This window comes from Callithrix jacchus, chromosome 6 (assembly GCF_049354715.1).
Source record: "Callithrix jacchus isolate 240 chromosome 6, calJac240_pri, whole genome shotgun sequence".
Taxonomy (NCBI): domain Eukaryota; kingdom Metazoa; phylum Chordata; class Mammalia; order Primates; family Cebidae; genus Callithrix; species Callithrix jacchus.
The window spans coordinates 24,285,194-24,299,399 of NC_133507.1; the positions used below are offsets into that span (position 1 = coordinate 24,285,194).

At 41.4% G+C, this 14,206-nt stretch overlaps 1 protein-coding gene across 1 annotated transcript in view; it reads right to left on the reverse strand.

The window, feature by feature from the left end:
- Positions 1-4,838: 4,838 nt before the first annotated feature.
- BTBD1 (BTB domain containing 1) overlaps positions 4,839-14,206 on the reverse strand; it is a 59,395-nt gene continuing 50,027 nt past the window's right edge. Inside the window, exons 6-8 of the mRNA XM_002749179.6 lie at positions 13,336-13,423; positions 7,101-7,247; positions 4,839-6,628 (exon numbers count right to left, since the gene is read on the reverse strand). Of these exons, the coding sequence (XP_002749225.1) occupies positions 6,470-6,628; positions 7,101-7,247; positions 13,336-13,423 (394 nt within the window). The 3' untranslated portion in view covers positions 4,839-6,469. The remainder of the gene's footprint in view (positions 6,629-7,100; positions 7,248-13,335; positions 13,424-14,206) is intronic.

Below are 14,206 nucleotides of genomic sequence, written 5' to 3' on the forward strand. Positions count from 1 at the left end.
GGCATGAAACAAATCAGCAGAAGCAAGATCATGGAGTCACTGAAGGCTTTGAAGCAAGGGATTGGGAGTCCAATTTGCTGTGTTTTAGAAAGACACCAGCTGCACTGTGGCTGACAGAGGAAAAGGCAGAGATAGGGAGATCCGCCCCCTAAATGGGAGACGGTGGCCTGAACTAAAGTAGCAGAGAGGATGGAGCGCTGATCATTTCAAGGATCTTCAGAAACTGGAATGATCAGAACTTGGGAATGACTGGATGTGCGAATAAGAGCGAAGAGTCAAGGAAATGCCCAGGTTTGGGGCCCAAGGAACAGTTTGGGTGTCCGAGGTAAGGAGTTCAGCTTTGGACATAATGAGTTTGAGATGACCACTGAACATCCAAGTACAAATATTAAAGGGGTAACTGCATATATGTAACCGAAGTTTGCAAAATCAAGGCTGGCAATAGAGATTCTGGAATCTTCTGAAAAATAGATGGCAATTGAAGCTATGGAAATGGATGAGAGAAAGGCTGAGAAAGTGTGTGCAGAGCACGAGGGCCAGGATAGAACAGCAAGAGCAGGCAGAGAAATCAACAAAGGTCGTTGTCCAGGTAGCAGTACGGTGTAATGGCAGCTAAGGAAGGGTGCTTCGAGAGGGAATATCAACAGTGATGAATGCTCCATAGAGAACGTGTCACATGTAATGACTGAAAGTGACCGCAAGACTTAGAAATCAGGGCTGGAGCAGTTTCAGTGGAGAGAAGGAACTGGAGATAAGTGTAGAGAATAATCCCGTGACTTCACTGTCACGGAGCAATTGATATCTGGAGGGGCACATGACATTCAGAGACTTTTATTTTTACCATATTTGAAGGTTGGTAGGAAAGAGCCAGGAGAGGAGAGGATACAGCAGAGGGTCGGTTCCTGAAGTGGTGAGATGTGAGCTCAAGTAGAGACTGACTGCACTACAGGAGACCGTAGACACTCCTCCCTTCCTAAGGGAAAGCTTAAGTGGACATGTAGGTGCGTTTATAGGTTTGCTGATGGGAGCTGGAATTTCTTTCATTAACTAAGTTTGGAGGAGGTGTTGAAGGTGTGAGCACAGTGGAACAGCTTTACAGTGGGACTCTGGAGAATGGCAAAGGGCTGACTCTTGCAACTCACTCTACAGTACTGACAGTTAAAGGAGACCATGAAATCATCATGATCCCAATCTATAGTTACATTATTTATTTATTTTTGAGACAGAGTTAGGGGGATGGGAAGAACCTGTCACCCAGGCTAGAGTGCAGTAGTGGGATCTCTGCTCACTGCAACCTCCACCTCCCAGGTTCAAGCAATTCTCCCTGTCTCAGCCTCCAGAGTAGCTGGGATTACAATTATTTTTTGTATTTTTAGTAGAGACGGGGTTTCACCATGTTGCCCAGGCTAGTCTCAAACTCCTGAGCTCTGGCAATCTGCTCACTTCCCCAAAGTGTTAGGATCACAGGCATGAGCCAGCGCCCGGCCTATAGTTTCATTCTTTTAAATGCCTGGATTCCCAGCTAGAAGTTTAAATTTCTTTTTTCTTTTTTGGCCCCAGTGCTACTACCAAAGCAGTCAGAACTGGATTCATTCAGGTATTACAATGGGTTGAAGGTCATTGGTGAAATGGTTAAAGTGATTAAAGACCAAAGATGAAGAGGGGTTGAGGGAGATCAAAGATAGAGCCTAACTGGGTAAAGAAGGAAGAAAAGAACAGAGGTCAAGAGTAACTGGAATGTGAGTGAGAGCTTGAAGAAACACCAAAGGTTGTGGCCAGAGTGGGATGTCTGAATTTACTATTTCAGATGTACAGCAATTCCACACCATGACAGGCTACACAGTGTGGCCATGAGAAGGAATAGCGAAGGTTGCTGGAGGTAAAGAAGAAACTGGAAAGCTACGTGTAGCTGGGCTGTCCACATGGCCAGTGAGGCCACACAGTATAAAGCCTTGAGCAGAAGCAAGTGAGCCAGGCGTTAAGCCAAAAGCATATTTCCCTTCTTTGAAATCAGTGAAGAATTAAGGCACAAAAGCTGAACCAGCATTATATAGCAGTCATCTGTAGAATCTGCTTTGGGTGAAGTCACATCAGCCTCAGAGGTTTGGCAGTTGTCAGGGAAATAAAGGGGACATTTGTAAAGGTGTTATGATGGCATCTGGCGGGTGGCTAGATGAATGAGAGTGGAGAGGTGACCTGCAGTGAACCATGCGGCCTTTCCCACACGTGACTCGGGAGTAGGGGGTATGAGGAGTTCATTGCGCCAATGGGGAAGAGAAGTGCCATCTGCCCCATGTGCCACCAAACTGTGCACCTGACTTGTTTCTCCTGCCCACATCCCTGTCTCTGGAAGAAAGACAGAGGCAGAGTGCGAAAACATACTGCCTAACAGTGAGGGAAAACACAGAGGCTAAGATTCAAATGGCAGGAAACCCCTTGTAAATGTTTGTGGTGGTTCGCATATTATTTTCTTTGAGACAGGCTCTCACTACGTTGCTCAGGCTGGTCTCAAGCTCTTGGATTCAAGCAATGCTCCTGCCTCAGCTTCCTCAGCAGCTGTATAACTACAGGCTTTATTTTATCTTCAGTTTTAAATAGAGTTCCATTTAAAAGCTTGCAATGGAGAAACAGGAAAAGGGATTTTTCAAAGCATACAAACTAGGTGCATGTGAATAAATACATGGTGTAGCTCGGGCTGGTTGTTGGGGCTGTGACTGTGATGGTACCACCCTTCTTGTGAAGGATGTTTTTTCTAATTCGGGGACATTTCCAGGTCTTGAATCTGGATGACTACAAGGAAGTAGAAAATGGTTTGAAGAAGTACTAAAAAGTGGGACAAGGTTTTTTTTTTTTTTTTTTTTTTGAGACGGAGTTTTGCTCGTTACCCAGGCTGGAGTGCAATGGCGCGATCTCGGCTCACCGCAACTTCCGCCTCCTGGGTTCAGGCAATTCTCCTACCTCAGCCTCCTGAGTAGCTGGGATCACAGGCACGCGCCACCATGCCCAGCTAATTTTTTGTATTTTTAGTAGAGACGGGGTTTCACCATATTGACCAGGATGGTCTCGATCTCTTGACCTCGTGATCCACCGCCTTGGCCTCCCAAAGTGCTGGGATTACAGGCTTGAGCCACAGTGCCCGGCCCGGGACAATGTTTTAAACACATTACACGTAACATACCGCATTGAAGACCTTGCTTTTTCTAATGTCTTACAAGCTTATCTATTCCCAAGTTAAAAAATTTAAAAACACTCTGATAATGCAAGTAATCTCAATTTGTTGGGCAGATACTGGAATATCACACTTTCTTAAAATATAAAGTATATTCTACAGTAAATACGGATTAGTCAAGCATATTTTTGGGTCTTACTGCAGAGTTTGAGAATGGTGACATAAATACTATTTTTGGACCCAGCAAAATATTTTCTCAACTCTGTAGTGTGCGAGATGTAAATGGGTTTAAATTCCACCTCCCACCACTTACTGAACTTTTTTTTCCCCTCCCTAAGACAGGGTCTTGCTTTATTGCCCAGGCTGGAGTGCAGTGGTGCTATCATAACTCACTGTAATCTTGGACCCCTGGGCTCAAGCAATCCTCCCCTCAACCTCCCAAGCAGCTATGACTTAGGCACGTGCCACCACAACGTAGCTAATTTTGTTTTTCAGAGACAGGGTCTCACTATGTTGCCCAGGCCGGTCTTGAACTCCTGGCCTTAAGTGATCCTTCTGTCTCCGCCTCTCAAAGTGCTGGTACAGGTGTGAGCCACCGCGCCCAGCCTAGCTAACTTTTTCTTTGCCTGTGAAATGGGTATTGTAACAGTACTTACCTCCTATCAATGCTGTGAGAAACTAGTAAGAATGTCATAAGGTAGCCTGGGTGCGGAGGCTCCCACCTGTAATCCCAACACTTTGGGAGGCCAAGGTGGGCAGATTACGAGGTCAGTAGATCGAGACCATCCTGGCCAACACAGTGAAACCCCGTCTCTACTAAAATACAAAAAATAAATAAAATAGCTGGGTGTAGTAGTACACATCTGTATACCCAGCTACTCATGAGGCTGAGGCAGGAGAATCGCTTGAACCTGGGAGGTGGAGACTGCAGTTAGCAGAGATCATGCCACTGCACTCCAGCCTGGCAACAGAGCAAGACTGTCTCAAAAAAAAAAAATGTAGTAAAGTACTTGTTGAAGAGCCTGGTACATAATAGTCACTTGGGTAGTTACTACTAATAAACAGCTCTGAGATGACAGTCACACTCTAACAGTAAAATTATTTCTTGGATTCTCCCACATTCTTCATTCTCCATCTCCTGAGATTAGAACAGGGGAGAAAAACCTGAGACCACAAAAAGAAGTGATCAAGAAACAAATGGCAGCAGTGGTTATCACTGCAGTTCCTATGAACTGCTTTGAGTCAGCAGTGAGGCATTTTTATTTTGCATTGCATTACTCCCATAAAGTTAAACCTCAACTAACTAGAACCTTTGTTCCAAAATGGTGTTTGGAGTTGGGCACTGTGGCTCATGCCTGTAATCCCAGCACTCTGGGGAGGCTTGAGGTCAGGAGTTTGAGACCAGCTCAGCCAACATGGTGAAACCCTGTCTCTACTAAAAATACAAAATTTAGCTGGACGTGGTGGTGAGCGCCTATAATCCCAGCTACTCCAGAGGCTGAGGCAGAACTGTTTGAACTCAGGAGATGGAAGATGCAGTGAGCTGAGATGGTACCACTGCCTTCCAGCCTTGGCAAGAGAATGAGACTCCATCTCGGAAAACAAAAACAAAAAACCAAAATGGTGTTTATATTCACTTTTAGAAGAAAAAGACAAATGACAAAAAAAGGGTAATACATATATATTTATTTTTAAAAATTCCAGGGGATGTCCCAGTTAGTAAACAGTTCTGTTTCTTGTCCCTTCTATGGCTGCATGCAGTTTCAATTGTTCAGTACAACAGATGAGGCATTTGAAAGGCCTCCAACATCAAGAAACACTAACTCATCTCTGGCATATCATACTTTTTAAGGCAGAAGTATTTTCTGTAATGTTACTACAATGTTTACTGGTTAATTTTTAGTTAACCAGAACCACATATCCCATAGATATTCCATTTAACTGAGGTTTATAGCCATAAAAGCATTAACATAGAAAAATTTCCCTTTAGCAATTTCAAGAGACCTCAGCCACCAATATACCTCACTACTTTCTTGACAATATAAAGTGAAATATTACGTTAGGTGAAAAATTTTAATATCCTATTTAGAAAAAATTATCTAAGTTGATACTTAAAAGAATTTTGATTTTTGATCTCCTTCCACAACTATTTGATATATCTTAATTACACTTACATTGTTTATAAGAGAATCACTTTCAAGGGAAAAGAATGAATGTTACTTATATTTAAAAATCTGCTTTATAAAAAAGTGTATAAATGTCAATCTGCCAGATATACTTCCTATCCCCAACACAGCTGGAACAATGACTAACAGGGTCATGACCATGAAGCAAATTTACTTCCCAGATAGAAATGTGTAGGTGGCAGAAAGTGTATTTTTCAGCAGGAGTGATTCTGTTGGATCTCTTTACAATGTCAGAGCAGTTGTTAGAAATGTTAGTATTTTATTTGGTTGCTTGCTGTACAGGATTATCACAATGTTGATGTGACGTCTGTTCACCCAGTCGTCATCACCATCATCATCTCAATCTTGGGAATTATCAACAGCGTCCTCCACACAGCAAGACAGGTATAGTGATGCCGTTTAGTGACAGAATCCAGTCTTAGATCCCGTTTACATCACATTATTGTGAATTTACACAAACTCCATTTATAGCTTTAAAACTGTACTGCATAACACATTACTATACTACTTCAAAATATTCTTTTGTGTAAGTGCACTGAAAATTTTCTTGGGCATTTTATTAGGCCTTTTTTAGCACTATTCCAAATGCTAACAACCAGATATTTTAAACCCCCAAATATAAAGTCAGCTTCTTAATTTTCTGAAATTAGTTATTTGAGTTAATAGGAATTCCGTAGAAATACTGACTCATCTCTTTTCATTCAACCTTCAAAATAGGTAAGCCTAATTTGCCCATCTAACCTAACCTTCAAAATAGTTAAAACAAAAATGAACCCAAACTAGCTATATATAACAAGAACCTTTCAATTCCAAAACTATTGAAAGATCCTAAGTCAGCCAACCTATGAAATTATACAAGATGAAGCTGAAATAACTGTACTTTTTTTTAAACCATTAAACCCAGTTCTTTTCCCATAAGGTTATAAGAAAATGGAAAACCTGTTTTTAAATCATGCAAAGATTTAAACATTTTTCTATCTCCTCTAAGAAACTGTTCTTATCTTACAATTATAAATATTCATAACACTCAAACTACTTTTTTGTGGTCAGTTACTTATGTTTTTGACACTAGATTGCAGGGTACTATTCAGCCAAGATGTATTACAATGCTAAATTATGTATAAAATATGATTTCTGGAATTTGTCCATCTTCTATTGAAGTGCCATTATTATTGCCAGGAGAACTAAAGAAGAAAAAAACAGTCTTGCTAGCAGCAGGTGTCTCATGCACTACTTTCTTCAATCCTTTTGTGCCATAGTGGGAATCTGGACCCTAAATGGGCATAAAAGATTCCTTAGTAATTTTCATTTAATAAGCACTCAATGTATTGTGGTGTTTTAACTAATGTTCTATTATATTTCATTATCATTCCTATATAAAATTTTATGCTGTCATTTAGAGAAAAATGAAGCTTTTACCAAAAAATGAATTAATGAATAAAAATACTGAGCACAGAGCCCAGATATTAGAAAACAGTGAAAAGATTTTTACAAAAATAACTTATTTTCTGCCAAACATTCAACTGCTTACTGAAACAAAAGGCTACTTCTTAGGAAGAGCTATTTCTTTCAGAACAGAGCTATGGAGAAAAGCACTTCTTTTCTTAAGGCAGTGGAATATTTCAGCTCCCAGTTTCTTTTCTCCCCTCTTTATAAATGGCTCAGCTGTCCATGACTCTCAGCTAAAACACGCTTTCTGCAACATTCAAGAGAAAACCATCTGGAACATCATGCATGACTCTTACTTTGAGTGTTGCGCATGCTGTGTAGCACACATTGGGCTGGATCTCTATGGGTTCCTTAAACATGACCCTGAATGTGTTGGCCGTCCCATCACAACTAAAGCCGGTATCATTTTGTCCCAGGGTTTGTTTTTTTTCATATTCAATGATCTGCAATTTTTAAGAGACAAGTTACATTTAAGTTAAACCAAATGAAGCAAACTACAGAAAATAATATGAAGCCCTTAGGAATCTTTGTGTTCTTTTTTTTTTTTTTGATACAGACTCTTGCTCTGTTGCCCATTCTAAAGTGCAGTGGTGTGATCCTGGCTCACGGAACCCTCCATTTCCCAGGTTCAAGCAATTCTCGTGCCTCAGCCTCCTGAGTAGCTGGGATTACAGGTACATGCCACCATATCCAGCTAACTTTTTGTATTTTTAGTAGAGGCAAGATTTCACCATGTTGGCCAGGCTGGTCTCCAACTCCTGGTCTCAAGTGATTTGCCCACCTCAGCCTCTCAAAGTGCTGGAATTATAGGCATGAGCCACTGCCTATAATTTTTCATTTTTTTGTAGAGATCGGCTCATGCTGTGTTGCCCAGGCTGGTCTCCAACTCCTGGGCTCAGGCAATCCTTCCACCTTGTCTATAATCCCTGAGCCACTGTGCCTGGCCTGTTTCTATTATCTGACTCATAGTATTTATACTTCATCATTTTAATGTATCTATAATCCTGATGCCCTCCCTCACGTTGTACACAAGGAGTCTGGTGTCTTCTGTAATACATAATGCAAGAGTAAGGTTCCACAATCACAGAGGCTGACAGTGGGAACTGGTACCTTCTGCTGATTATCCAGTGTGCTTAAGTGGGTTCATGGCATCTATTGAATAGGATCTTAACAGTAGTTTTTAAAAGTATATAAAGTACAATGGGGAGTGACTGTGAAATCCTGTATATTTTTCAGAGGTTTGCTAACATTTTTCAACATGGAAAAAACATGGAAACGAAATTTTCTAACCTGTTAAAAAATCTTTCAAATAGGCCGGGCACAGTGGCTTATGCCTGTAAGCCACTTTGGGAGGCTGAGGCGGGTGGATCATCTGAAGTCAAGAGTTCAAAACCAACCAGTCTGGCCAACATGGTGATACCCTGGTCTCTACTAAAAATACAAAAATTAGCAGGCGCAATGGTGCATGCCTGTAATCCCAGCTACACAGGAGGCTAAAGCAGGAGAATTGCTTGAACCCAGGCAGTATATCGAGATCGTGCCATTGTACTCCAGCCTGGGCAACAGAGTGAAACTCCATCTCAAAAAAAAAAAAAAAAAGTCAAATAATTTCAGTGAGTTTAAAATTTATTTATTAAAATATTAATAAAACTTTCTGGCTGGGGACAGTGGCTCATACCTGTAATCCCAGCACTTTGGGAGGCCTAGGTGGGTGGATCACTTGAGGTTAGGGGTTCAAAACCAGCCTGGCCAACATGGTGAAACCCCATCTCTACTAAAAATACAGAAATTAGCGGGATGGAGGGAACGGATCCAAGATGGCCGATCGCTAACATCCCGGGATTGCAGCTCTCAGGGAAGGCACGGAGAACTAGAGGACACCACACTTTCAGACAAATTCTGGTCGCTCACGAAGCAGAAGATCCCCCAGTGGAGGAAACACACGGGTGGCCAGGGCGACTCTCGTGGCGCAGCGGTTCCGCGGGCGCCTCGGCGCGGCAGCTCTCTGAGCAGAGTAAACAGGTTCGGAGGACCCACAAGGGCCCCCCGCACAACACCAGAACCCGGCGCGGCAGCGCTCGGCGCAGAGTAAACGGGACCGGTTCCCCTTCTGATGGAGGTTTGGAGCCCCGGGAAGGCAGAGTCACCTACTACGGACACAAGAAGGAAGCCAGACAGGAGAATCCTGGGCAGAAAAGCACCATCAGTTTTTTTTTTTTTTTTTTTTTTTAGACAGAGTTTCGCTCTTGTTACCCAGGCTGGAGTGCAATGGCGCAATCTCGGCTCACCGCAACCTCCACCCCCTGGGTTCAGGCAATTCTCCTGCCTCAGCCTCCTGAGTAGCTGGGATTACAGGCACGTGCCACCATGCCCAGCTAATTTTTTGTAATTTTTAGTAGAGACGGGGTTTCACCATGTTGACCAGGATGGTCTCAATCTGTTGACCTCATGATCCACCCGCCTCGGCCTCCCAAAGTGCTGGGATTACAGGCTTGAGCCACCGCGCCCGGCCAGCACCATCAGTTTTAATGCTGTTGCTCTGGCCCTGGGAACTAACAACCTGGACGCCCACTCAAGAGACCTAATCTGAAAGTTGGTAAATTCAAAGACGGCAGGAAGATAAATTTACAATGACGGGAAGAAACCAGCGTAAAAAAGCTGAGAATACTCAAAGTCAGAACGCCTCTCCCTCTAAAGATGATCACAGTTCCACATAAACAATGGAACAAGGCCTGATGGAGAACGAGCACCTCCTGATGACAGAATCACTCTTCAAGGAATGGATAATAACAAACTTCAGTGAGTTAAAAGAACATGTTGTAGCCCAACGTAAAGAAACTAGGAACTTTGAAAAAAGGTTTGATGAAATCCTATTGAGAATAGACAACTTAGAGAGGAGTATGAGTGAATTAATGGAACTGAAGAATACAATACAGGAACTCCGAGAAGTATGCACAGGTTTAAACACTCGAATTGTTCAAGCAGAAGAAAGGATAGCAGAGGTCAAAGTCCAACTTAATGAAATAAAACAAGAAGACAAGATTAGAGAAAAAAGGATAAAAAGGAATGAGCAAAGTCTCCAAGAAATGTGGGACTATGTGAAAAGACCAAATTTACGTTTGATAGGTGTACCTGAATGCCACGGAGAGAATGAATCCAAGCTGGAAAATACCCTTCAGGATATTATTCAGGAAAATTTTCCTAAACTAACAAAGCAGGTCAACATTCAGCACCAGGTAATACAGAGAACACCACAAAGATATTCCTCAAGAAGAGCAACCCCAAGGCACATAATCGTTAGATTCACCAGGGTTGAAACGAAGGAGAAAATACTAAGGGCAGCCAGAGAGAAAGGTCAGGTTACCCACAAAGGCAAGCCTATCAGACTTACAGAAGATCTCTCAGCAGAAACTCTACAAGCCAGAAGAGAGTGGGGGCCAATATTCAACAGCCTCAAAGAACAGAACCTTCAGCCCAGAATTTCATATCCAGCCAAAATAAGCTTCACAACTGAAGGAAAAATAAAATCTTTTATGAACAAGCAAGAACTCAGAGATTTTATTACCACCAGGCCTGCTTTACAAGAGCTTCTGAAAGAAGCATTACACACAGAAAGAAACAACCAGTATTAGCCTTTCTAAAAATACACCAAAAAGTAAAGAGCACCAACATAAAGAAGAATTCACACCAATGAATGGATAAAACAGCCAGTTAACATCAAATGGCAGTAACCCTAAATTTAAATCGACTAAATCCCCCAATCAAAAGACACAGCCAAAACCCAACGGCAGGTTACATCCAGACCTGTTTCACATGCAAGGATACCCAAAGACTCAAAACAAAGGGATGGAGAAAGATTTACCAACCAAATGGAGAGCAAAAATAAAAAATAAATAAATAAAAAGCAGGAGTTGCAATTCTCGTATCGGATAAAGTAGATTTTAAAGCAACAAAGATATAGTGGTAAAAGCATCAATGCAACAACAAGAGCTAATGATCCTAACACCCAGATACATAGAGACTTAGACTCAATGAGACAGAAAATTAATAAGTTTTCTGACTCGAACTCAGATCCAGAACAAGTAAACTTAATAAATATTTATAGAGCTCTCCACTTCAAATACACAAAATATACATTCTTGTCAATACCACATCACACCTACCCATAGGTTTAAATGAAACATTGATTGGCCATTATTAATACCCAATTTTTTTCAGAATAAAGCAACATTTCCATTTACTTTCCCTCTTTCTCCTCCTCTTTCTTCCTCTCCTTTATTTATTTATTTATTTTTTTTCTTTCCTTCTCTCCAAAAAAAGAAATCAACGTGTAAACCTCTAGATCCAGGTCGGCAATGTCTCTCTCATTGCTTGATTTCCTTCCTTCCCTTCCCTCCCTTCCTCCCTCTCTCCCTCCCCCCTTCCTCCGTTCCTTCCTTCTTTCATCCCTGCCTTCCTCCCTACCGTCCTCCTTCCCTCCCTTCCTGCCTTCCTCCCCAAAAAAAAAAAAAAAAATTAGTGGGATGTGGTGGCGCAACCCTGTAATCTCAGCCACTTAGAAGTCTGAGACACAGTAATCGCTTAACCCAGGAGATGGAGGTTGCAGTGAGCAGAGATTGTGTCATTGCACTCCAGCCTGGGTGACAGACTCTCTCTCAAAAAAAAAAAATAATAATAATATAACTTTCTAATTGGTTCATAAGCACAACAAACTGACATGAATGATGTAAATTTAGCAGCTGAATTTCACAATAAATTTTAGTGTAGAGCATTAGAAAATAAGTAGAATAATTTTGTTGGCACAGCCAATAATGCAATTCTTCCATTTGGAGGATGCTATCATCTTTTTGAAGTAGTATGGTATCTTTTTCTGCTGTAATCAAGCCAGATGTCTGAATTGTTGTATCACAAAAAAGAAACCAGAATTTTGAAAACTAACAATGGATTTTGATCACAAAGTTAACCAAAGTTTTTATTATTAAAAATTAACAGGCTGAGCGCGATGGCTCATGCCTGTAATCCTAGCACTTTAGGAGGCCAAGGTGGGCGGATCACAAGGTCAGGAATTTGAGACCAGCCTGACCAACATGGTGAAACTCTGTCTCTACTAAAATTACAAAAATTAGCCAGGTGTGGTGGCGCATGCCTGTAATCCCAGCTACTTGGGAGGCTGAGGCAGGAGAATTGCTTGTACCCAGGAGGCAGAGGTTGCAGTGCGCCTAGATCACACCACTGCACTCTAGCCTGGGCGACAGAGCGAGACTCTGTCTCAAAAAAAAAGAGAGAATAGACTAATAACATTTTAGAGATGGTGGGTTCTGTTGATAAACAAAAATGTAAAACAGTGTACTTTCTCACATTTTTCATATTTCAATTTATACATAAAATATATGCAGTATTGCATATATATAAGTTTATAAATAAAAATACAATATGGATGTGTTTTAAAAAATAATTTTACTAATTGGGGGGTGCAATCAATAGTGTAAAGAACACTGGTTTATTAATAAGAAAAGGAAGGAGACAGGTATTTAACTTTCCTCCAGATCAGGGAGTAGTGCCCTATCTGAAAGAACTACATGGTTGAGAAAGCCTAAAGAATGATGCAGGGGCCTCATGCCTGTAAACCCAATGCTGTGGGAGGCTGAGGCAGGAAGATCACTTGAGCCTAGGAGCTCCAGACCATCCTGGGCAACACAGAGAGACAAAAAAAAAAAAGAAAGAAAAGAAAAGCCTGGGCACGGTGGCTCACACCTGTATTCCCAGCACTTTGCGGGGCTGAGGCAGGCAGATCACAAGGTCAGGAGATCGAGACCATCCTGGCTAACAGGTGAAACCCCATCTTTACTAAAAGTACAAAAAATTAGCTGGGCATGGTGGTAGGCACCAAGGCAGGAGAATTGCTTGAAGCTAAGAGGCAGAGGTTGCAGTGAGCCGAGATCATGCCACTGCACTCCAGCATGGGCGACAGGGCGAGACTCTGTCTCAAAAAAAAAAGAAAAATCAGATGGGCAAGATGGCTCATGCCTGTGGTCCTCGCTACTTGGCAGGCTGAGGTGGGAGGATGGTTGAGGCTAGAGAGCTGTGCTCACACCACTGCCCTTCAGCCTGGGTGACAAAGTGAGACCCTGTCTCAAAAAAAAGTAGCGAAGAATAAACCAGGGTCTGCCAGACCCTCAGAAGTCATAGGATGTTCACACCTGTTACAAGAAATTTAGACAGTTTCAGTCCTAGAGTTGACAGTGCCACGAAAAAGGTAGGAGGGTGTTTTAAGCAGGAAGTACTAATAGAAGGGATTCCCGGACAAAGGAGAGCTCCTTATATGCTAATACTTTTGTGAAAGACCCCACAACCAGACTAAAAAGTCTGAAACAACTTTAAAACAGAATTCTCTATGCTTACCATGCTAATAGGCCTTCCAACTCCTTTGATAATCATATTAAAACTTAAATCCTGTCAAAACAATATCTTATTGTAAAGCTGCCTGTTTGTTATATTTCAAGATGATATATGGTGGGGAGGAAACTGTACCTGTATATTCACTTGATAATCAGTAGGGCCATGAATAGATCCATATAAGCCAAATCCAACTATAGAAATCCTTCTATTAACTGTGAACCTGAGAGAAAGAAGCCAAAAATAAAATAACATAATTAATCCCATGTGTTCATATTCTGAAGGTTTGTAATTTTTTTAAGTGTTACCTGGAGCATCCAGTTTTGCTTATAAAAAGAAATACAAATTAGATATCCTTGGAAATGTCATCTGTTTGCTTACCAAAAAACTTACTTTCTAGAGTAAATTTGAACTTAACAGGAACCTAAGAAAAACTGGTTTTGTAAAAGCATTTAACCTCAATACCCACTTTTGTTGTAATAATTTTAGTGTTATATGAGTCCAAATATTTGTACATCTTTTTCATGACTGCAGACATGCCAGTCATTAGGACTGAAGCCCAGCATCTCAAACTGACAATTATCAATTCAAAAAACACTTACCAAGGGCCTATCATATTTAGGTACTAGGCTTGGCACTGTGGAAATAATAAGTGATTCTCCTGCCTCAGCCTCCTGAGTAGCTGGGACTACAGGCATGTGCCACTATGCCTAACTAATTTTTTGTATTTTTAGTAAAGACAGGGTTTCACCATGTTAGCCAGGATGGTCTCGATCTCCTGACCCATGTGATCCGCCCACCTCAGCCTCTCAAAGTGCTGAGATTACAGGCATGAGCCACCATGCTCACCCCCCAATTCACTATATTTAACTAATCCCTTGTTGGATAATCTAGGTTATTTGCAGTTTTTATTATTAAATAATAATGGCATGATGAACAATCTTATAGTTAAATCATTTTATGAAGCCTTAATTGTTTTCTTTGGAATAGATTCCTAGAAGTAGAA